This window comes from Falco punctatus (genome assembly GCF_963210335.1).
Source record: "Falco punctatus genome assembly, chromosome: 9".
In the NCBI taxonomy this organism is placed as follows: Eukaryota; Metazoa; Chordata; class Aves; order Falconiformes; family Falconidae; genus Falco; species Falco punctatus.
The window spans coordinates 43,907,315-43,930,937 of NC_137589.1; the positions used below are offsets into that span (position 1 = coordinate 43,907,315).

The 23,623-nt window shown below is 46.7% G+C and overlaps 2 protein-coding genes across 3 annotated transcripts in view; one reads left to right on the forward strand and one right to left on the reverse strand.

Annotated features, from left to right (window-relative positions):
• LOC308069853 (carboxyl-terminal PDZ ligand of neuronal nitric oxide synthase protein-like) overlaps positions 1-14,103 on the reverse strand; it is a 42,780-nt gene extending 28,677 nt beyond the window's left edge. For both annotated transcript variants that reach the window (XM_080402886.1, XM_080402885.1), the window contains exons 1-2: positions 9,201-14,103; positions 5,221-5,292 (exon numbers count right to left, since the gene is read on the reverse strand). In XM_080402886.1, coding sequence (XP_080259012.1) covers positions 5,221-5,292; positions 9,201-9,305 — 177 coding nt within the window. In that variant the 5' untranslated portion in view covers positions 9,306-14,103. The remainder of the gene's footprint in view (positions 1-5,220; positions 5,293-9,200) is intronic.
• A 3,177-nt stretch (positions 14,104-17,280) lies between these two features.
• The window catches only part of TTLL11 (tubulin tyrosine ligase like 11), a 51,633-nt gene continuing 45,290 nt past the window's right edge, over positions 17,281-23,623 (forward strand). The window contains exon 1 of the mRNA XM_080402884.1: positions 17,281-18,878. Within this exon, the coding sequence (XP_080259010.1) occupies positions 18,360-18,878 (519 nt within the window). The 5' untranslated portion in view covers positions 17,281-18,359. The remainder of the gene's footprint in view (positions 18,879-23,623) is intronic.

The following is a 23,623-nucleotide window of genomic DNA, read 5'->3' on the forward strand; positions in this document are numbered from 1 at the left end:
TTCCAAAGAGGCTGAGAGGAAAAATCCTCCATAACTGCAGCAGAACAAAATCCCATCCAACAACAACAGATCCTGGCATGCAGCTACAGAGGTCTATACCAGGGCAAGTGCTCCAACAGTTTGCGTTTCCACATTTGAGTCTGTGCCTGAGCTGCAGTGGGACCAAATAACTTCATTACAGTGGGAGAGGCTGCAAAGACTAACCAAGAAACGCAGCAGCTGATTTTTTTTTTTTTTAGTATTGATCACAACTCCAGCTCAGATTAACATGAAGCTGACAGGAAAACTTAGCTCCAAGCATCACAGCTCAGGAAGGGCTTATAGGCAGAATATATCAGAGGAATCTATGCAGTGGTTATCTTGGTGAACTTCTGTATAAGAAGGCTTTCTGTCTGGGAAAACTGAAGGAACTGTGTTCCAGCAGAATCTCATGAACAAGTCTATTAAACATCTCTACCTCTGAAGTCTGCCACACAGTGACAGATTAAACTGAGACGGCTGAAAGCAGTCACCCTGCCCTCTGCCAGCTGTCCACCTGATTCCTCTCCTGTAGCAAGAGCAGATAAATAACAGCCATATCTGCTCCTGAACCATTGCAATTTATAGCCTGACATGGCTTTAAGTGCAAGCTGCTGTATGAAGCCAGCCCAGCTATCAGACTGGGAGCTGCTGGGGTGCAGGAGAGGCAGGTTCTGCGCGGCTGTCCCTGTGGCCGCTGCTTCACAAGGCTGCACTGTAGGATTGTAACTTTTACTCATCCTGGTTTAAACTGATGTCATGTCACACTTCAACACTGCCAGTTGATATTTGGCAGTCAATATGACTTAACAGTGTGGCTAGATCGCACCTCCTCACTGGGATACCATGTAGAGAAATTGCAAAGCGTTGAGGCTCTGCTTATTAAGAGCATGGATGCAGCAAGAATGATCAGGATAAGAGGGAGGCTGAAGCAAGAACCCCGTTCTTGTGCCAAGGACAGCTCAGGCATTCCTGATGTATCCTGCATCAAGATTTATATATGTTTCTGCTTCTCTGGCACACTGGCCTCTGGGGAAAAAGGCTTCTCAATTAAATTAAGCCCAAGAAACATGGAGGTAACAGAAGAAACACATTAGTCTGGATGCCTGCCTCCTGTTTGTTCATCCTGGTGCTTGGATGACCACAGCACCAGTTGGCTGTTCCCTTACGAAATGATTAAACAATCCAACATCTGGCTCTTTTCTGAGTGTCAATACCTGCTTATGTCCAAGCTAGATCTTCCAAACAGACCTGAAATTTCTAGGCTTCTTCAAATCTGAAGTGCAAATTCTATGGAAACTGATTCTGTGCCTTAAAGGTAATTAAATGGAGTGACTTGGGGAATTGCTGGCAGCAGGCTGCCTGTGGGGATGACAGGCTTTGACACTTACTCCTACTGTGACCTTGTACAATTTGCCACTCAAAATAGCAGCATTTCACTAGGGCTGCTTGACTGGCTGGAAGTGCTGGACTGAAGGCAGTGCTGCTCTAGGAAGGTTAACAGCTGACTGTTCCTCCTCTGGCCAGTTCGAGCCCTGTGGAAGCTGGGGAATGGATGCAGGACACATTGTGATGTTAATCCTTCACATAAAGCCATCCATTCCCTGGTCTCCCAGGGCAAGATTTCCCAAGCAACCTGAGGAGCTTCAAGGAAATGTGTTGTGTTTTACAGACCCCACTTTACCCCTAGGCCCGTACCCATAAGCATCCTTACCAAAGCTTTCCTGTTACTGTTGCAGTATTGTGTGTGTGGGCTCCACATCTTTCCTCTTAACTTCAGTGAGAGCCTTCACCTGGCTAAGGGGAGACCTTGGTTATTTAGCTGTTCACTAACAGGCAGCCAGGAGCAGTGTTTCTAGGAAAAGGGTGACCCTGCTGAATCCAGGAGCCGTTTAAGCCCTCAAGAAGGACTTTCACATTCTTCAAATTAGCTGCCACTTGACTTCTGTAGGAAGAAGAATCTTGTATTGTACATGAGCTCCCTAGAGCGCTGAGAAGGCTCAAATATTTGCAGATGCATCCACTTCAGCAGAAAGCCAGCCCCACCAGGATGCTGACTCTGAACGCAGGAGTGTGAGAGGGTGCTGCCAGACACCCAGACCTGGATGGCCTCAGGCAGCAGGAGACAGCAGATGCAGCATGCTGCTTCTGCCTGGGAGGTGGAGGAACACCTGCCTGCACTGGGTGCTTGGAGCTGCGCAATGAATTGGACTCTCATGAACAGCAACTTGATGTGTTTGTCAGAGCACAGTGTATTTATTCTAGTAGCAAAGTAATTTCATCACCTCCCCTGCCAGGGCAGGAGGAGGCAGGGGGATTAGTCTGAACTCTGATGATCATATAATAACATGGCAGCTGTATGCAGCTAATAATCCACCGGGAGGATTAGCAAACTTGAAGTTGTCTAGCCCTGCATAATGGGAAGCTAAGAACAGCAGCTTCCCTGTTCTACCTATTGCGTTTGCATTCCCTCCAGTGGAAGCATAGAACAGGATGGGACAAGGTTTTCCAGTCTGTTATGAAATGGGAATCTAATGTGTGACTAATAGAGTATTGCTAGCAAGTCTACAAAGCATTCATTCAGTCAGGAATATGGATTTACGCTTTACTATGAGAATGCATCTTAAATACCTACTGCAAAAGAGCAGATTGCGATTTCAGCAGACTAATGTTAAAACATGTCATCTGAGGCTCTCTGGGAGTAACATCTTATAGTCTGTGCATGCCGCATGTCCTGAAGTCTGGAGGCAGACTGCTCTGCTAATGCATGGAGAATACCACTGAACTCTTCCCAGCTTCGCTGGCATAATTCATATGCAACTGGCAAAAGAGCCAGTACAAAGCATAGGACAGTAAGATGCCAAAGAGTAGACTTAGCAACTGGAGCTGCTATGTTATTTACCCGCCTCTCTCTCCCACCACACTCTGAGGACAACGCTGAGTGCTAGTTAGCTCAAGGTTTTTTTTCCCTGGGGCAAGCGCTTTTAACTACAGACCAGAATCAGACAGAGTAGGAAGGCAGTTTCAGAGCTTGTATCAATTTACTAATGCAAAACTAGAGTAACCAGCTCTGTCAGAGCCTGGAAAATACAGAGCTGTGACTCCTCATCCTCCGCCCTGGTGCCCTTCTGCAGTGGCAGAAGCAATGAGTAACAGCCTGCCTGTGCTGTGGGCTGCCCCTGCTCAGCTGGCTCAGCCACTGATGGAGCTCCCGTGATGGCTCATACTGCCTCCTCCCATGTCGCAGGGCAGAGAGAGCAGCATAGGAAATGCTGTGCTGGGGCTTGTACTGTGCAACTTTTCTCTTCCGCTCCAGTAGAGAATTCCAGTGGAACACTGGAGTGCACAAAGGATGAAAGCTTCAGCATAATGTGCCCCTGCCAACACTTGGCAGGGCTGCAGGGCCCTTCTTGCTCTTGCAGTGCAAACAGGCACTACCACTCACAATAAGATAGTAGCAAAATACTAGTTTCCACCAATAGCTTCTTCCACTATTTCCTCCCAGTTGCAACTGGTGCTGCTGAGAGTCCATGGGAAAAATCTCTAGTATTGACAAGGCTTCTGCATGCAAATGAATGCTACATAAATAACCCCCATCTTCCCTCAGTTCCTAGGTTGTGTACTCCATGCACTAGAATTCTCTTCAAAGACCTCCCAGTTCATTCTTTATGCTCTAATTAAGGATCAGTGCCAATTAACTATCTTCAATAGAGGAGCATCTTCCGCTCAGCAGCCAGGAAGTGTCTGAATAAGATCCTGCTGTACAATACGCACATGAAAAGGGGAGCCCTCCCTTTTTGGAAAGGGCTTCCAAGATTAAAAACCCAGTATAGAATACAGGATGCCTACTTTAAAAATATTGTGTGATAAGATTAACTGATGGCATCCATGAATGCAGAGTGGTTTCTTATATGCTTCACGTAGCACTCGAGCATCCTATTGCGCTGCCAAGACTGAGCTAGATACCATCGTGGCAATAGCAGGTGTGAAAACAGAACACAACACTTTCTAGAAACCGCTATTAAAATACTGTCTGCTTTTTCTTGCAGGGGTGTTATCCAGTCAAAGATCAGCAGAAGTGCAGTGTCAAATCTGACGCTAAATATCGATTCAGCTAAAAAACTACCAGTAGTTACACCAGCATCTAAACTGCTCCAGTAGCCCTCACCTACTGCTTTTTCTTCCTATAGATGTTCACCTGTTCCATAAATAACCAGGCAATTTAGATAGCTGCTGCACTGCGTTCTGAGCAAGAGCTGTGCTAATAGTCTGAGCAGGCAAAGGCAGGGGAATGTCATTTCTGAGCTTGGCTGGAGATGAATACATCAGCTCCCCAGCCAGTTACAGGCTAAGTTTAAAAAGTGCTATTCTAAATGAAAATTAGATGGTTAAACACTGTGGGGGGAGGGGGGAAATAGGATAATCCCCTCAAAGCTTTAAATGGAAGATTCTCAAACCTGCTTTAGCTGATGTGAGACATACGAACAGCCTCAGAATTAAGACCCCTGCAAAACTTCAGCCAGGTACAACAGCTGCAGTGCCTTTTGGGGTAGATAAACTTGAACTCGTTATACACGAAGCAGATGTAAGCTAGCCACCCCCCTAATCGTAGCTAAATCTGGTGACCATTCATAAGCTGTCCTGAGGAATAAAGGGTTAGGGGAGGATGAGTGCAGACTGGATGATGAGAAACAGGAACTGTAAAACTGTATTGGAGGATGGGAGAAAGCAGCAAATTATTCCTTGAGCAGCAGGATCCATGAAGTCTAGTCTGATGGGATTTACATTCGTAACATCTGCCAGGCCACTGAAATCTCAATACATAACAACATAATATATCTGAAACTGTCAATGAATTCAAGTGCTTTTGTGGAGCAGATTGTATATATCTCATTTTTCACACACACAAGACCCCAAACAGGCTGAATAAATCGCTTGGGTTCCAGGAGAATCCCCATACCTGCTCAGCAAAGACTAGGGTTTTATGTTTGAGTTTTGCTAACTGATACCTTTGCAAAGAGCCAGGGATGAGTCTATACTAAGATGCTGTGGAAATTTCTGGAGAAGCTTGTTACGATCCTGATTGCACTGAAATTTGAGCTCCAGATAGGAAGTGGGGATGCAGAACAGCACACTGCAACCAAGTCATTCCAGTGAACGTAACCTTTTATTCCACATGGGGTTCAGCTCTTTTGAACTTACCCTAATCCTTCTCATGGCTGCCACAATCTCCACACGGCTGTTGGGCCTGGGTACATCCAAGCTACCGATGTACTGAAAGACAGAACAGTGAGATGTCTGTAAAGCAATGCCCAAATTACTGGTGTAGGCTTCTTCAAAACAAACAGCATCTCTCATTAATTTAGTTCCTGCTTGGTTAGACTCTCTCTGATGCAGGACACGATAGGAGTATCTGTTTTGGATAATATTGTAAGTCAGGGAGAAGTTAATGGATTTGTAACATTGGGTGTGAGCCTCTGACCTCATTCAGATTCTGGGTGCACCTTTTCCAGTGCTTTGCAGGGTAATGCCTGTTGCTAATCAAGTCACGGTCTGAAAATGGGACTGTCCATCCTTTCTCACTCCTCACTACACCTGCTTTTAAAAGACTCAAAGCTAAAAGCACACAAGAGTTGGAAAATTGCCAGGATGTGCAACAACTAACTTTCCCAGAAAAGGCTCGTGATTCTGCCCTAACTTTTCAGCTTGGACCATCTTCCCTCAGGACATCACTGCGCCTGCTTGGTTGGATCAGCTCAGCTGCCTGCAGAATCCTGTTAAACCCACTCAAATCTGCATCCTACACCAGCTGTTTTTAACGATGCTTAGGGGAGCTGCAGTCCTAAACGAGATGCCTGGCTGAGCTGAGCTAGCGGCTGCCCTTGGCATCGGGTGCCTGCATTTCGGTGTAAGCACCAGTCCTGGGGGGGCTGAGACGCGGGCAGACAGCAGGTTCCCAGCACCTCCGCCTCCGCCGCTTTACCACACCTACAGCTTTCTGCGGATCACTTGACTGTTCTCTTGCATGCAATGGCAATGTGCTGCTGACGCCACACGCGTTGTTAGGGAAGACCTGCAAGCAGACAGCTTCCCACTGCTGCCGTCTCTCCCTCCCGTGTGCTGTTCCCTGAGCTGCCTGTACTCTCCCCTTACACCGGGTTGTAACGCTTGTGTGCCAAAGCAGACTCTGGTTGTGCACCTGTTGGCAGGAAGCAGCTGCTGCAACATGGTGGTACCTGTGGTAGCACACGTGGCACAGATGTACAGGAGTGTTGCCCGTGCTGCTGCCAAGCAGAGGAGGCACAAAACTGCCAGCTCAGCCTTGGGAATGAGGAAAATATGCAGCATCCTGGGCAAAGACAGTGAATGTTGTAAAGTGGCGTGGCTCACAGCTCTGAGGAAAGACTTGCATGTCAAGGGCATGTTGGCGAGGGCAAGAAAAATACCATCTGAGTGAGAGGGCGAGCAGCCCAGTGAGAAATGCCAGTGCCCTGCCAACATGGGCTATACCGGGTGCGGTCCTGGGCCCGCGGCTCTGGCAGCTGAGGGCAGGATGCCGGACTCAGCGCTGGCGCCTTCCCAGCAGGGTCCGTCAGCTCCCCCAGTGTCACACAGCCCATCTCTGCACAGTGTCACAGGCAGGTTATTGGGGCTGCATGTGCACTGGGCAGCTTACAAAGCTTAGTCACCCTCCCAAGAGCATTTGGTTCATGAATTGCATGTGCTTTTTGAGTGTGTGGTTTCAAGTTGTGGGATTTTTCTTGGAAGTTGTTCCCCTGTAGAGAGGGGAGGAGGAGAAGGGGCAGCTAAACAGAGTGATAATTAATATACATATGGACGGAGACAAAATAATTCCCCCAGTGCAGCCCCATAGCTATCGCTGTTACTGACATAGTTCTGGTTTTATTTCTCTACTGTAATGCTAGCAATGGGTTTTATTGTGAAAAACTACTTAACAGGGCTTTCAGAGATGAGTTCTCCTGTCTCACTATTTACTGCTTTTTTGCCTGCTTTGAAATAAACACCGCAAGCAATCTGAAAGGTCATCTAGCTTTTCTGATGCTTCTGTGAATGCCTTTGCAAAATGGCATTTTTAAGAGCAGTTAAGTTCAGCTATAGCCTTTGGTAAACCACAGGAGAGTCAGATTGCTCAGACCACAAAAGCTTGAGGGCAGCAGGGGAGGGAGCGACAGAGCCAGGATTCCCCTCCGCCCTCGTGGTGAGGGCATTATCTGTATCGCTCCCGATCTGCGGTCTCTTTGGTTTGCAGGCATCTCCTTCCCCGCTCTGTGGTGGCTGTCAAGTACAGTCACAGGTAATCCAGATTAATTCAGTCCAGCCGGCTGGCCTTTTGTCTGCAAACAAGAGCTGCAGTGGGGAACAGGCCATGCTACCAAAGATAAATTGATAGGTGTGGGCAAGAGGAGAGCTGGTGACTGCCAAGCCAGAAGATATTCTCCCAAGCTCCCTGCTTCGGCCTTGCTGCAGAGTCTGGGTACTCATGCTCCCACGCAGAGCCCTGCCAGCTCATGAAGCTCTGCACAAACAGCCACTTTTCCACAAGCAGCTCCCAGTATTGACCTCCTGAAGTTTGTCCCTGAAGATTATAGGGCAAGTAAGACAGCTTGGTATGTGGAGATTAGAGACCAAATGTGGTCAGTCAGATTGCCTGGTGCGAGACACCTGGCAGCCAGTTACAGCCTTGTCATTGTCAGAGTTGCAGCTGACTGATGTGCCCACAATGAGCATCCAAATTGCAAGAGACAGACTTTACAGCAGAGCCAAGCAAGCATGTTACTAAGGTAATGCAAACCCCATCTCAGACCCACACATCTTAACAGCATGTTATCCACTCTCTGAATAGCTCTGGATGACTGAAGCTGTCAATCTGAAGAAGCCGGTTTCACTCAGTTAAAGGTGTAATTGCTTCAAAACCTTTAAAAAAGTCAAAATAAGGATTTTTCTTCTCAGTACAGTCTGCGGCACAGCAAATGTTAATGTAAAAAAAAATTATTTTTTTTCTCCCCTAAGAAAGAGATTTTTTAAAATATGTGATTAACTGACTATTCAGATCCATCCTATATCCTGCTTAAGTCTTACAGCTCTTTCAGCAGGAAAAACAGAATGTACAAAATCCACATTTCAAAGCTTAATTTGAATATATGTGCCCCTTCTTTCCAGCTCAGGAGACAGCAGGCGTGAATTCCATTTCTAATCTGTTAGGCCACCTGCAAAGAGGGGAAGGGAAACCTAGAGTTGCTCCAGCAAAATGCAATTCTTCTTGTCAGCTGAATTATGAACCCATTCCCTGTGCTGTCTACAGAATGTCAATTCCAATGGAGTCACTTTCTGAGAGTGATGCTGCGCTCACTGCCAGACTGTTCTTCATGATCAATATGAAATTTCTGACAATACCAGTGTTTTTTTCTGATACCTGAAGGGCGCATGCATTTCAACGAAGGCCTTGCCTGCTCAGCTTTCCACGCAGGGAACAGGTCAGATGGAACAAGGCACTTAAGACGGTTTGTAAGCAGCAGGTAACAGCCTGCTGGTTTCCGGGGGGGGCCATGACAGGAGCGGGGTCTTGCCCGACTGGGGACAGGACAGGGGACGGGACAGGCAGCAGATGGAGCAAGGACACGCGTGTGCACCTGCACAGGCAGCATCCCTGGCACTGTCCAGAGGGGTCTTTCCAGATCAGTTCTCAGACGAAGCGTGCAAGGCAGCTTCTGAGGATTAAACAGCTGAAAACACCACTAGGAGAAGAACAGGAACCTGTTTGATTGTGATAATTAAGTGCGAGGCTTTCATAATTTGTTGGTGTTTTCTTTAGACTCCCTTAGGTCCGACGCGCAGTTGCACGGGCTGGGGGCGCCTCCAGAGCTACAGAAGCCCACGGCGGCCAGGGCTGGAGGGGCACAGCGAGCCTGGTGCCCACCACATGCCCCAGCAGCGGCTGCTGCCGGCCCAGGACCCCCAGCCCGCGGGGACCCCGCGCCGGCCTGCGCCAGGCGAGGGCAAGGGGGCCCAGCGCGGCGGGGGGCGCCTGCCCGGGGCACCACGGCCTCTGCCGGAGCCCCCCGCCGGAGCCGAGAAGGGGCTGGGGGCTCTGCCCGGGGCTGGGGGGGCCCGCCGGGCCCGCCGCCGCCGCCCGGGGCTGGGGGAGCGCGGCCGGGGCTCACCTTGGCCTGGAAGTGGATGCCGTGCTGGAAGGCCTCCTCGTTGTGCAGCGGGACGCGGGAGTCGCAGCCATCGTCCACCAGGTTGTACCGGTTCTTCACCGGCATGGCGGCGGGCGGGCGGCCGCCTCAGGCCGCGGCCCCGCCGGGCATCCCCGCCGGCAGCACCCGGCCGCGGGGCGGGCGGCGCGGGGCCGGGATGCGGGGCTGCGGGCGCCCGAGCGCGGCCGCGTTTTGAATGAGCGTCCGCGGGTGCGAGCGGGGCCCCGGCCCCGGCGCGGCGCCATTGGCCCGAAGTTCCCTCATGTGATGCGGAGGGCGGTGGGAGCCCGCCCCGCCCCGCCCGGCCGCGCCGCCGGCCCCGGTGCCGGCTAGGGCTCCGCCTCGGTGCGGGGGTCCGCGCACCGGAGCCGCGGGCCGGGCGCACCTCGGCTGCGGCAGCCCGAGCTGGGCGGCGGGGTGGCCGCCGAGCGCCGGCCCCGGCCCGGCGAAGTGCTGCCCTGCAGCCTCGCCGTGCGCGGCAGTGAGGCACCGGCGGCGCCCGGCACAAGGCGGGGCCGGCCCGGCCTGGCGGTCCGTTTTCGCACGGAGGAGCGGTAACACCGTGTCGTGACCCCCGCGGGCACGGGACCGCCAGGCCCCTGCTCTGGCTGTGGCTGTGTGGCCAGGAGGCGTCCCCGGTGGCGTGGCCGGGCTCGCCAGCGGCAGCTCCCCGCGGCCCGGCTCCCCGGTGAGGTCGCGTCTGAACCGAGTGGCTTTTTTGGGCGGTGTAAGTGAGGCCGTGTCACGGCAGCAGCGCCCTAGCCGTTTCCCGTGTTAGAACTGCTAACAAGGCGGTGTGCACAGTGACCTGGGATCTCACTGCAGCTCCGGCGCGAGGGTGGTCCACAAAAACCATTGTGTCTGAGCAGCGTTAGCGTGATGTACAGCTCTGTTAGTCATTAGCCCGTGACCTCTGTCAGGAGCCTGTCACACAGCTGATGCCCACTGACCGACTCAGCACCCTGTCAGGGCTTTTGGCCCTCTGTGTGCTCAGGGTGTCCTTTTCCCCCTGGTTGAGCCCCTGTGGATGCCACTCGGGGATGCCCGACGTGCCTGAGCGTGCCGATGTTCTCAGCAGGCACTGGCACGGGGAAGGGGTGAGGTACACGCACGGCTGCAATGGCAAGGCCCAGTGCTTGTCTTCCAACTGTTCGTGCAGCCATGCTCTTTGCTGTTTACAGGAGTGATCAGAAATGTGAATTGTGTAGAATCCAAGGGGTAGAGGTTTATGTGTGCTCCAAGTGATCTCATCTGGGCTCCCTCCAATAATTTTTGAGTGATCGATTGTGATTTTTTGTCATACAGATAATCCCGCAGCTGGATTTTTGAACGTTGTTGGACAGGACCCTTTATGTGACTTTCACATCAGCAAGACAAAATTTTGGCCACAGGTGGACAGTGCACAACTCCCTGTCTCCATCTCAGGAGCGTAATCGTCCTGAGTTTCTTGGCATCTCAGAGTACTTGTAAGTCAGTGGGAGATGGGCAAGAGCCAAAAATCCAGAAACATGTAATTAAGAGAGGGAGAAAAAATCCCAGAGAATTAATATTGGTTCACTGACTGCGACCCTACATGTTCAAGTATTTTGTGGTATTAGCAGCTCATTCTGGCACTTATGCTGGGATGGGTTCTGTGGTCAGCCTCCTGTCTTTGCCAAGTTTTTCTGTTTCCAGGCAGGCTTCCTTTTTTTTCTTCCAAGTTATAACTTTGCATTACCTTCCTATTTAAATATTCACATATTTATGCTAATCCCTCTTTTATACAGCATAACTCAAAATGGGTTTTGTTTCAGTTATGTAAATCCACCTATTTGTTTCTGTCCAATATGCTGCTCTAGATACACATCTCACCTGCACATTCACCAGTTTAGTTCTTTGTTGGGGATCTTTTGTGTGGTCTTTATGCTGTTTTTTCGTGTGTACTTAGAACATTTCATGGCACCTTTTACCTTGTACGAATCTCTATTTAAAAAATACCTGTTGACCTGAATTAATAACCTAGATTTTGTGTGCAAATGTCCTTGAACTGATTGAGCAAGATTCAGGCTTCTGGTTCTCCTAAGCCCAAAGAGGAGGAGATGCCACCCAGTCAGCCTATGCTTGTGCTTCCTTTGATGCTAATGCCAGCAAAGCTCAACTAGTAAGGGAAAAAACCCTAACACAGCCACTACTGGTGAGTCTCTGCATCGATTCTGCAATACTGTGTTTTAACTGAGGCATGCATGAACCTGTCATTGTGCTGGGCTGCTGACAATTTCTCCTCATTACCCTCCCGTTGCCACAAGAGCATTCCTATATAAGTGGGAGCATCTGGACTTCACTTGGGATAGTTACATTTTTAAATCTGATAGAAAGAACAGGATGAAATAACAAGAATGGTCTCTTTATTTCTGTTCTGGTGCTCTCCAGTATCCCGCAGCTTATAAAATCCTTTGGGTAGGGGGCAAGAAACATCTCATGGGAACCCTGAGAAAAATAAGGCATCTGTGATTTAATAAAGCTTGCAGTGCCAGACTCTGTTAGATCACAATTGAATGGAGGTGTTTAATATTCCATGTTCATTAACTTCTGTGAACTTTTCATAGGGCTTAGCTCTTCTAAGGCTAATGGTTTGGATCTGTGTTTGAGAATTGAGTTTGAGGGCTGCTAAACTTAAAAAGCTGTTAACTTTCTAGGCTGTTTTTTGGGCAAATAAAATTCTTTGACTCCATTGAAGGTAAGAAAGCTATATGCCTTTTCTTCTGGATAATAAAACTGCGCAAATATGTGGAATTAAACAGTTACACAGTGCATCGTCATGGATTTAGTATAAACAAACCCCTACTAGCATTACTCCTTCTTGACGTGAACAGTTAGCCAAACTTCATAGTGGGTGTTTGCATCAGATGGAGGTACTGAGCTAGTTATTCCTTTGATGTGCAAAGCACATAGAAAGTCCCATTTCTCTGAACACAGTAGGAGTGAAGCACCAAAGACAGCTTCTTGGCTCAGAGCTTTAAGTGTTTTTGCAGAGAACAGGTTTGTATCAGCTTTCTTTTTCAGGCAGAGGCAGCAAGATTTCTTTCCTTCCCTTTCTGTCACAGGGATGCACATTTCTGTCTGCATTGACATTTACTCTGCATGTAAATCCCTCTTCCTATATAGCTTCGGTTTTTGAAGGGACCTCAAATGTGGTGTACATCAGGTAGTGGGTATTACGTGCAGGGTGTTCTTTAATTGTTTTGTCAGTTGTTTGCAGGGAAGGTATAGCTGTTGCTCCTGCCTGATCCTGTCAGGTGTCTTCCAAACCAACTTTCACAACTCAAGAGTCACAGAGGCAATGCATGCTTCTCAAAGGAGAACTGGTCTTGATGCCAAGAATTTTTCCTCCCTTTTCCTAACCATTTTAACACTTATTTCTGCACAGCAGAGCTGCAAAGATTTTAAATGATAAAGATGCGACGTATCAAGAACAACCAGACAGACATCCAGTAATGGCAGACAAAACCTCCGTTACAGGAAATCACTTCCAAATCATACTTGTAAGATCTGAGGGGTCTGTGCATGTTTACTATCTTAGCAGATCTGGTTTTGTTGTGCAACTTTATCAACAATATTAATACTAATTTGTGCTGGTGCAATTTTTAGGGTGAAGTCTCCAGTGTACTATCATGCCAGCAGTACCACTGCAGTGTGCCAGTGGACATCCTTTTGAGATTTAGCGGTTGAATTCACTTACCATTCTTCAGGAGATGTGCATTTTCTTGAAAGCAGCACATTTCTGTATACATTTAATAAAGTGGCAGAATGAAGCAAAGTATGCCTAATTCATAGTTACTGAAAAACAGCAGTTACTCCTGTAAAGTTTCAACAGTTAAGACCAAAGAGACTTAACTGACTTACTGATGGCTTTATAGGACAGAGGGATGAATACTGGTGAATCATATGGGGTATGCATCAAAGCAATAAATCCTTTCTCTAATTTCAATGACTTTGAATTTTATCTCAGTTATATAGAATAGTTGTTTAAGAGTTTGGGAGGTTTTTTTAATGCATGATACTAACAATCAGCTTCTGTCCCCTCCTCCTACAGAACTGGATGAGCTGCTGTGGAGGAAGGGGAGGACAGCATGTTAGTGGAGGCAGAAAATTGTATATTGCAGTTGGATTTCCAGAATTTCAGACATACTCTGCTTCCCTTACAATTGCTTTCTTCACTCAGGGAAGCAAAATTAAACAGTATTACTACAAAGCAAAATGTCGCCTTTTCTTGATATCTTAAGACAGTCAGTGTTACGACACTGACTTAGCGGGGAACAGTGTGTCAGGAGTTTTCCACAACTTCATGAAACTGTAATACAAAGTTACTATAAGGTCAGAAGGTTATGTGTGTGTGTCCATGTCCCCATTCTAGCAAGCTGTGCTCTCCCCTAGTGAAAAAAAGATCTGGAAGCAAAGGGAGGTAAAGATTTATATTCCCCACTATGTAACTGCCCAACCTTCATTTAAATGAATTGATCTTGAGCTTCTATTTAACAGAAAAAATGGGGAGAAATCAGAAGCCCTAAACATTGCCAAATCTGAAATTTTCTGTGTAGGTAAACTATCAAAATACAGATGGATAAAGTAGTTCAGAAATGTGTTTTGACCTGCAGTTCCTCTTGTTTGCTTCACATCAGGTAACCATCACTCAAGATCATGAGGTGATAAACTAATATCTTAGTTTAACCAGGTAAGCCTGGGGGCATCAAGCATGTCCTATAAATGCTGCTGTATGATGACATACAGAGGCAAGAATAGATACATTAGGTACTGTTCACGGAAATTGTGTGATGTTGCTCTCTGTTGTATTGAGGATTTGACGAAAACAGAAAACTCCCAAGCAAAAGCTGTCACATGACGTGAACTCAGACATGCCATGTGGAACTGTCATTGTTTCAGACCCCTCAGCCTCATATGGGTCTGCTTGGTTGGATGATTAGACTGTTGCTTAAGAAGAAATGGAAGCTTCATGTCTTGAAGGCTCAGCTTAGCATTGTGGCCAGGCAATCTGCCCATTAGAATTGCAAGCCTCTTTCATGCATGGCCAGTTCCAAAGTTCTGTGCAGCAGGATTCAGGAATGAAAAATGTCATCTACAATTATGCATATTTTCATCATCTTCTATCATGCAAATCCCCTCACCCCAAGTGTGCAGCAAATGTTTTGTTTGCATATGTAGGTCAACTACAAATCTTCAGTGGTCTAACATAAACATTGGAAGCATAGGTTGATGTATACAGATTTAAACCCAGTCTGAAGCATACCACCACCACTGACATTTTCCAAGTGCAGTCTCTTTACTAGATATGTTTTCTTCTGATTTTTCATTTTATAAAGCATTGCTTGCTTATTGATTTGTGAAGGTACAACTGACAGAAGATGCTATCATTGAAAAGGAATTATTAACTTCAGACATGGATGGATAGTTCTTAATAAGTAACTTTTTTTTTTTATTATAATAGCTTCAGGAATGAGTTCTTTCTCAAAATGGTACATTAAAGTATTTCAGCAAATAATTGTTATTTTGCCATGCTACTTAGTGTTTTCCTTGTCTTGGCTATCTTTAAAAAAGAAAAATATAGAAAAGAATACATTTATTGTCTTTATGATGCTAGGTAAAAGAAAATTTGATGCAGACTCAGTAACCAAAAAGCTTACTAGAAGAAATTAAATTTATTATTTAAGAAAAATGTTACTTATTTAACCCATCAGCTTGATGTGTTTGCACGTCTAACTCATGGATTCTGTATACCACAAGTTGGCAGTACAGTTCACCTCAGTATGAGTTACTTGGATCAGCACGGTATCATGATGTGAAGCTCTCACTGTTCAGTTCACTGTCTGGGAAAGTGTAATTCTTAGAATTAGGTTTTCAGTGAGAATATCCCTGCAAATACATGCAGAGCACCTGTTAGCACAGTTCAGGGAAACAAGCTGATCTCTGGAGTGATACGCCGTATGTTATGCATCAGTGGTCTGCATCTGTAAAATTGCTTTATTAACAGACTGATCCTTGGATCTGACAGTTACCTAGGCACATCATGGGAAGGTGTGTATTTGCACACACAAACGTCAGGTTAACCATGTCATGGTATAAGGACCCAGTAACTTACAATTTAGGTTAAATGAGAGTGAACTTGTTGGCTTAAGAGATGTACATATCTGTACAAATACGGTGCTATCAAACAGTATCCTTCCCCATTCCCATAAAATTAGACTAGCAACTCTGTTATGTTTGATATCCTGATTTTAACTGATGAAAGTACAGGGGCATTACATTAGCAGTCAGATCAGGGCTCTTACAAGGCCAAAATACTGTGAGGTTGAAATTGAAACATCTCTTGAAGGTATGTGATACTGTACCGATAAATGTACATGTATAACAATACTCTTCCAAATTCCCTCCTGTGTAAGAAAACACACTTTGTTCTGTCCTGCCTACAAATACCATCACCACTGTGACCCTGGAAGATGATTCAGAAAAAAAAATTAATCGATATTTTTCCCAGCACTTAACAGATGTACAGTTCTCCTAGATAGAATACACATTCTTGTTCACTTAATGTCACAAGATAGTAACAATTTGATCTTACCAACAATTCCCTCTGAGCAAGGGTCTGGGGAAATAAGCTTGTGTTTGAGAACACACAGTAACTTTACATTTGCCCTCTTCACAGGGGACAGATGATCTAAAGTTTCATATTTCTCTCCTGCTGCTAGATCCAGTTTGCAGCATTCAGTGGGATACACTCTCCTTCTACATTACCTTGCTACCTTATTACTACTCAACCTATACTTTACTTCTCTACCTTGCAGTACCTGAACACCATGCACAGCCTGACTTCATGCTGAACACTACAGACCATCTCTGTTTATCTCAACATGAAATGAAGGTTTTATCCTTACAATACAGTATAAACCAGATATCTGATATATTACAGTTTCTCTGGTAGAGTAACAACTAGTATATTATTAGCCTGTAAGAAATGTGGATATATCATAATTAGATATAAAAATATTTTCCCTTTGCAATCATTTTGTTTGGTATTTCCTGTGCTCCAAAGCCTGTTAGTGCCATGGCCCATCTTAACTATTTCATTACTTCAGCACTGCTGACAACAGATCATCCTTGCTGGAATTACAGACCCGTCTGAGATCCTGCTGGCACAGGGGAATGCTCCCAAGTTTTTAATAAAAGAATTGTCACAGCTATACCAAAAAAAAAAAAAAAAAGGTACATCACTTAATAGCAATCTGAGAACCACCAAGAGCAAACTACATGACCTCAGCTTTCCTGGTCACTTCACATTGTAAGACACAGCACTGTAATTAATTACTTAATTAATTTTGTTTCTTCATTGCCCACAAAAGTATATGGCAGAAGATAGGGGACGCACTGAAAAAATATTTGTAGTGTTAGGATTGCAGGTGAAGCTCTAGTTTGCTGTTGAAATAAGACAGTATCTTGGTGATTAAACTTTCTTCTTCATAAACAACTGCTGACTTCTGGAAAAGGGTCCACACGTTTGGGACCACAGTTACGGGCACATTGTGTCTCATGTCTTGGTTTCTATAAAACACCAGGGAGCATGTGAGGTGAGAATGAGAGATTAATCCAGATGTTCCTGAAACCTGATCTAGCAGGGTGAAAGATACATTCGTATCTCCTCCTGGTCTGAGGAGTTCCACAGTCTGGCACTTAATCTTGATGTAACCTTTTAATTTTAACATGCAGCTAACAGGAAGTGCCAAATGTTGCTGCATTCATTTAAATTTTGCTTTCATTCCAATGTTTTCTTCCGATGTCCCGTTTCAGTCCTGCTCTATGCCAGGCGCACGACCCTAGTGACAGCTCCTTCACACAGAATTCTGATTATCCCTGCCTTCCCCCGCCCCTTCCCCCGCCCCTTCCCCCGCCAGGCCGCATTTCCCAGGGCGCAGCGCCACCGCGCTGCCGCCGCTTCCCCATCCCGCTCCGCGGGCCTGCCCTGCAGGTAGCGCCCCGATTTTAACTGATACCGATGCGAGAAAATACAGTGAGAAACCTAAAACTCTACCGGCAGGAGCTGCACAGATAACAGGAACCATCACCAGGCAGGCAGGGGCCTCACTGCCTGGAGAGAAGGTCTGGGGCTCGGCCTGCTTAGCACTTCAGAAGGGACAGTTAGTACAGATGTTGGTGAGCTCCACAAGAACGTAAATCAGTACCCTTCTGACAAGGACGTGCTAATTGCTAAAAGAAAAACTACTGAAGTGATAAGACTCAAGGACACTAGGATAAAATAATTGTGGTAGTGCGAGATCATGTCCTACTCAAGTGGCCCCCCCGAAGAGAGTGAATCCCCTGCTCTGGGAGCATGCCCAGTTAATTAATGAACTGTTCTTTAAATTGAAGGAAGAAAGTAACCAGTAATTAGTTAGTAGGTGTAGACTTTGGGCAGAACTAACCAACTTGACTGTATAAATATGTACTGTGAGTACAACTCAGTGTGCAAGATAGGAGCCATCCCCCTTGCACCTGGCGCCGCAACGAACGTATCTGCTTTATAACTTACTGAGTTTAATTCCACACATCAATACTGGGAGGGATTCAGCTATCTGCATTGTAAAGCAGTTTTTGTATTTTCTTGCTGTGTGTTTGACTCACTGCGCGCCCATTCCCCGCGGCTTTTGATTATAAATAATTCAATAAAATACAGAAACCAATCAAAGCATACAGCAGGCACCAGTCCAGGGCACTAAGCCGGTCATGACTGGACGAGGGTGAGGAAACTCAAGCGGCGCCGGTCCGAAGCAGAGCAGCAAGGTTTCGTCCCGGCCTAACGGCGGCAGGACCCCCACCTCACAGGAAAATCACCACGCCACACGAAAAAAAATGGATTTAATTTCTAAACCGCGCGGGCGGGGGCAGCGGTAGCAAAGTCAGCGGCCCTCAGGCGCGGCGAGAGCCGCACGCCCGCCCCTAGGCGGAGACCGCCACCCGCGGCCGCGACTTCCCGCCCAGCGCCGCCCGCTTCCAAGATGGCCGCCGCGCCCCACCCCGAGCCTGTTCTGAAATGGCCTCCCCGGAAGTAGGCCGGCGGCCCTGCCCGCTCCCAAAATGGCCGAGGCGGCCGCAGCGCGTCATTACCGGCGGGGCGGAGCGAGGCGTGTCACCGCCTCACGGCGATTGGCCCCTCGCGCGGCCCGTCCGCCGGCTCCGCTCTCATGGCAACGGGCGGGGAGCGGGGGTGGCGGTCGGGCCGAGGCAGCGCGCCGCGGGATGGAGCCGGCCGGGGCCCCGCCGCAGGGTTGCGGCCCTGCCCGGGAGGCGGAGGAGCCCCCGGGGTCCCCGGCCCTCCCCCCTGAGGAGCTGCAGGGCGGCCAGCCAGCCAGGCAGTCCCCGGGAGAAGAGGTGCTGCCCGCCGCGGCCGGCCGGGAGCGGGGCTGCCGAGGGGCCGGTCCGCAGGGTCCGCCGGGGCGGGCGGCGCGGGGCAGGGGGCGGCGGGCGCCGGGCCGGCGCGGCGGGGAGGAAGGGGTCCGGGCCGCCCGGCGGCCCCGCGTCACGGTGGACAGCTCCAAGGCCAAGACCTCGCTGGAGGCGCTGAAGATCAGCCTGCGGCAGCTGCGCTGGAGGGAGGTGAGCGTCCGCCCGGCCCGCGGGAGGCTGCCGGGGCCGCCCTCCCCTTCCCCGCCTGCCCCTGGCTGCGGCAGGGCCCCGGCCCTGCCCTCCGCTCCGCCCGCGGCGCCGCCGCCGGGGCAGCCCGCCCCCCCCGTGCCGTGGGCTCTGCCGCGGCCAGGCGCCTCTGCTCCTCCTCCGCCTCCCCGGCCGGGCAGGAGCAAGCTGCTGGGGCCCGGCTGGTGTCACCCGGGCCCGGGGCTTCTCTAATTCAGTGTCACCTCTGGAGGCTGATGTGATTCATGATCAAGATTGCCATCGCCAGTTACGCAAGCCAAAATGGGGGTAATCGGATGTTACGGTTTAAAGCTTGAACTGATCATTGGAAAGGGCTAGAAAGAAACCTGCCCCTCTGCATAAATGTGTGGCGTGTTGTGTCCCTTTCCGTTTCTTTCCTTTCACCCTTCCCGCACAATACGCATACGGAAATCAGGCTCGTGAGCGTGGAGGGAAAGGTATAACCTGCCAGATCAGCTGGCTAATCCATGGCAAAGCCTCCGCATCGCGGATTATCCTGGAGACGTGTCAAAGAGCACTGCATATGAATGAAATATTAAACCTCCTAATAACACATACATAACAGGCTTTAGCCTTCTAAATTATTGCATGTAGAGAAGACAGGCTTTTTTTCCCCCCCTACAGCTTGAGTCATGTGTTCTTTTTGTGATGTGTGAATTCAGTGTCTGCCTGTCAGTGGCGAGCTGGGGTGATGACAGTACAGGAGCTGGCACAAAACTGATGCTTTTGAACTCCTTAAAATTCTGAAGAGATTTTTAATGTATATCTTACTATAGATGCTAAATCATACCCAAATTGTAAAGATTTTCTTTCCATAATAACTTTATAAATGGCTTTATAGAAGTTGAGATGGCTTGTAGGAGCCTTTTGAGGAGCTACTGTAAGAAAAAGGGTACTTGTAATTCATTTAGAAGAGGGAAGCTGGAGGGGACATAAACTGGAAGGATAAAACCTGAGGATGAGTTGTTTCTTCATGTGCAGAGCTAGGGTGCAGCTGTGTCATCTGGGCACCTGCTCCACTTAACAAAGCTGCCTCTGGGATGCCTGCTCACAAGATACAAATATTTCTGTGTACCTGAGGCTTTTTTAATGAAATTTCTATGGTCTTGGGGTAGGCAGTCTGTGTTGTGCCTAACCTCAGAGTTAAATGCTACAAATTTATTTTCTGGAGGGTTGAGTGGCAGTAAATATTACCTAAGTTTATTTGTAATGTCCTAAATACTAGTACCACAAAGACATAGATGCTTCTCGCCAGGTAGAGTAATGCTTTCTCATTCTCTGTTTTCGTAAAATTTTATTTCAAGATTTTTGTTACTTAAATCCAGTGGGAGAATATAAAAATCTCGTTGCACAAATGCTCCAGTTCTCAACTCCTGCTCTTAGAGCAAAGTAGTAAGGGAGACAGCGGAGGCGTGACATTAAAACCTGTTACGCTTACCTCTTTTAGCCCTCAGTGTTCCTGTGGAGTGTCTGTCAGCAGCCTTGCTCCATGTTCTGCTCTGTGGCATACAGAGCAAGGGGGACTTCGCACATAATTTCTTCTTACGTATTGTCAAGTTTTACGTTCAGAGTGCCTGGTACCATTCCAGTGAGTGTTTCTGAATTACTGATTTAAGTTAGCCTCACAAGTTATGTTGGTAATGAGCCATACTTACTGGTTAATTTTGTCTTTTCTGTTTCCTGAGGTTTTACTGTTTTGCGTATCTGTCTTGCACTTGGTATTCTGTCCTACAAATTGATTTGTTTCACATGCTCTTGTTCCTCTTTTGAGTATCTGCACTGTATTAATCAGCATTCTCCTTCCTGCTCTGCATCCCCCAACAGCAATTGCTTTTACTTCATCTTTTTTAGTTTACTGTCTCCCTCAATATCCCGTCTCCTCCATCCATTAGCTTGGTCAATATTTTTTCATTTAGTCTGTTGCTTCCTCTTCTGGCCACTTCATACTCTTAATAAAGAGACCTAATAAGGAATTTTGCAATGCTAGACTGTACCATCTAGGTGGCCAGCAATTCATTCCCTGTAAACAAGTCACTGTAATGTATTGCTGTATATTTTTCAGCTTATAAATAGGTTAATAAGTATGAACATGATATTTCTCAAGGAAGTGTTTTGTTTTTTTCTTTATTTCCCTCTTACCTACCCACCCCGCCCCGAAGGTGGGAAGAGTAATGAAAGGGGAACTGATATTAGCTATGATTATTAACCAGTAGTTTTTATATTGTGGAAAGTGTGAGGGTAAAAGTCTTCTAGGATGGGAGCAAGGCAGACTGTTGACTTCAAGCTAGCAGACTTTAAGTAGACACAGGGAATCAGTAGGCAAAATCTCATCTAGATTTGAAGAGGAAAATAACATTAAGAAGAGAAATCAAAGGAAAACTCTTTTATTCAAGTTACATATAATTTTGAAAGCTCTCCCTTTCAAATGTTTAGAAAAATAGCACTGAAGTATTTGTTCAAACAGCTATCGTTGGTGCCGGAGAGCCTTGGAAATAGTTGCACTGTTCCAGCAGTACCAGCAGAGGGGACACATGATGTTTCTTGTAGGATCCATAAAAATAATTTGAAAAAAATCTTAAAGTGGTAATGAGATGCACATATTGTTAATACTGATGTTTCAGGGGCTGGTATTGTACTTGTCATCCCTTGTATAATACTTTTCAAGGTGATTGTGTCTTGGGGTTTGATGTAGTATATTTGATCCTCCTTCTGCCTCACTGTTTTTTTTCCCCATTGCTGCTTTTGCTTTGTTTCTGTTTTTCTCTGTGCTTGCTGCTGGTTGTGCTGGCTTGAACGTTTTGTGGGGCAGGAGACATTATGCTAGGCTTTTTAAAGCAAGCTCCTTTTTATTGATAACTTTTTCTGTCTAATGGATACTATCATTACAGTGTCATACAGGCTTTTGGTTGGTGGGGTTTTTTTTTTGTTTGTTTGTTTTAAGTTGTATGTTCTGGAATCTCCTTGCAGTAGTTACCCTGACTTGTTGGAAGAGCTTTTTTGAGTAATAGTATGTTCCCTGATCATTTGTAGAAGTATGACATAACACACCATGTGAGTACAGAATTGTCCACATGGTAGTAGTTCATTTTAGTAAACTAACATATGGTAAATGCCATTACAAGACACAAAAAAAAACCAACCCCAAACCAAAAAAATCCCAATACTCTAAACATGGCTAATATTGATCAACAGTTTGTTCTATGGCACTGATACGTGAGGAAGAGGTGAAAGTCTGAGAGAGCATGATTTGACTATTGAGATTCTGTTATCAAAAGCAAAACACAGTAAAAAATGTGGTTTTTTTTCCAGCTGTAGGAATTTTGAGTAAATTAAATTATCAACCATGATAGTTTTGCCTGGGCAACGTGCAGGGGAGGACCTTTTAAAAAGCATTGCAGAATTTTAATGTGCATGCCAGTGAAGCAATTACTCCCATCACTAGATTGGACTATCTGATTTGGTGTGTCAGATTCTTTAAATGAACATGATATGCCAAATGAAATAATAGGCACAAATTGAGCTTGCATCCTGAGTTTATTCATCACTTAATAAATTATTTCTTCGGCTAGCTTTCAATTACTAGGAAAATGGAAGAAGCAGATGTCTTGGGCATCAAATATCCCAGCGTTAAGCGTTTCATTTGTCTCGCTGTTTAGTAGCTGCATGGAAGTGTTGAAATAGTTTGAAATTTTATGCTGGGAAAACCTGACTAGAAGACGAGTCATTTAACTTGTCATTAAACATGATGGAACAGACTGATGTGACCCATGAGACAATTTAAATTATTGGCTTCTAATCAAAAGGTAGAAATGACCTGTCAGACAAATCTGACTGTGATTAATTGTGTCAAAAAGTTGTGGAAACAATTCTGTTCTCATTGTGGCTCCTTGTTTATTTGTTCTGACAAGTGTCGCTCAAATCTAGATGAAAAAGATTTAAAATAAATTGTTTGAAGAGTTAGTGAATTGATTGCAACCTGCAAGTTGTTTGCAGTGACTGATCCGAGGACCAGGCTGAGTTTTTCTGCACAGGATGGGCCTGCTGCAGCAAGGATGGCTCCACGTTTATAGCCTCCATTCCCCGTGGCTGCGAGCATCTTGGCTTTGGCACGGGTTAGTGCAGATCTGGGGTTATTGCAGCTGACACAAGGTAGCTGAAGACAGAAGTTGTTACGAGAACAGCAGGCTGCTTCAATTGTCCAGCTTTCTCCTTTTAGTTAGTCCCCTGCAGCAGGAGCTGGGGAGGTGGCAGAAAGGCCTCTTTTATCACCATTAAGATTAATCTATATCTGCCTGGCGCTGCCAGAGGGAGCCAAAAAATCGAACTTGTTTGTTCCTTTCCAAACACTATTCTTATGTAAAAGTATATTGCAGATGGTAAAGAATCCTTCCCAGCTCATTCAGGAGGTGCATTTGATCCCTTTGTTGGATAAATCCAAATAATCTTGATTTGTCAGGAGCAGGGAAGTATGCTATCTTAATCGGTGATGCAGGGGTGCAGTGCTTCCATTTTCCAGTCCAGAGCTGCTCACTTTTCATCTGTTGTGAAATGATTTCTGCACAGTGTTTGTAAAGTGCTTTGATATCCTCTGTAGATGAAAGGTGTTATATAAATGCAAATTTCATTCCTTTCATTTCAATTTCATTTAATAAATAAATAAATTGTTCAGGTTTTAGTGGGAAGGGCAC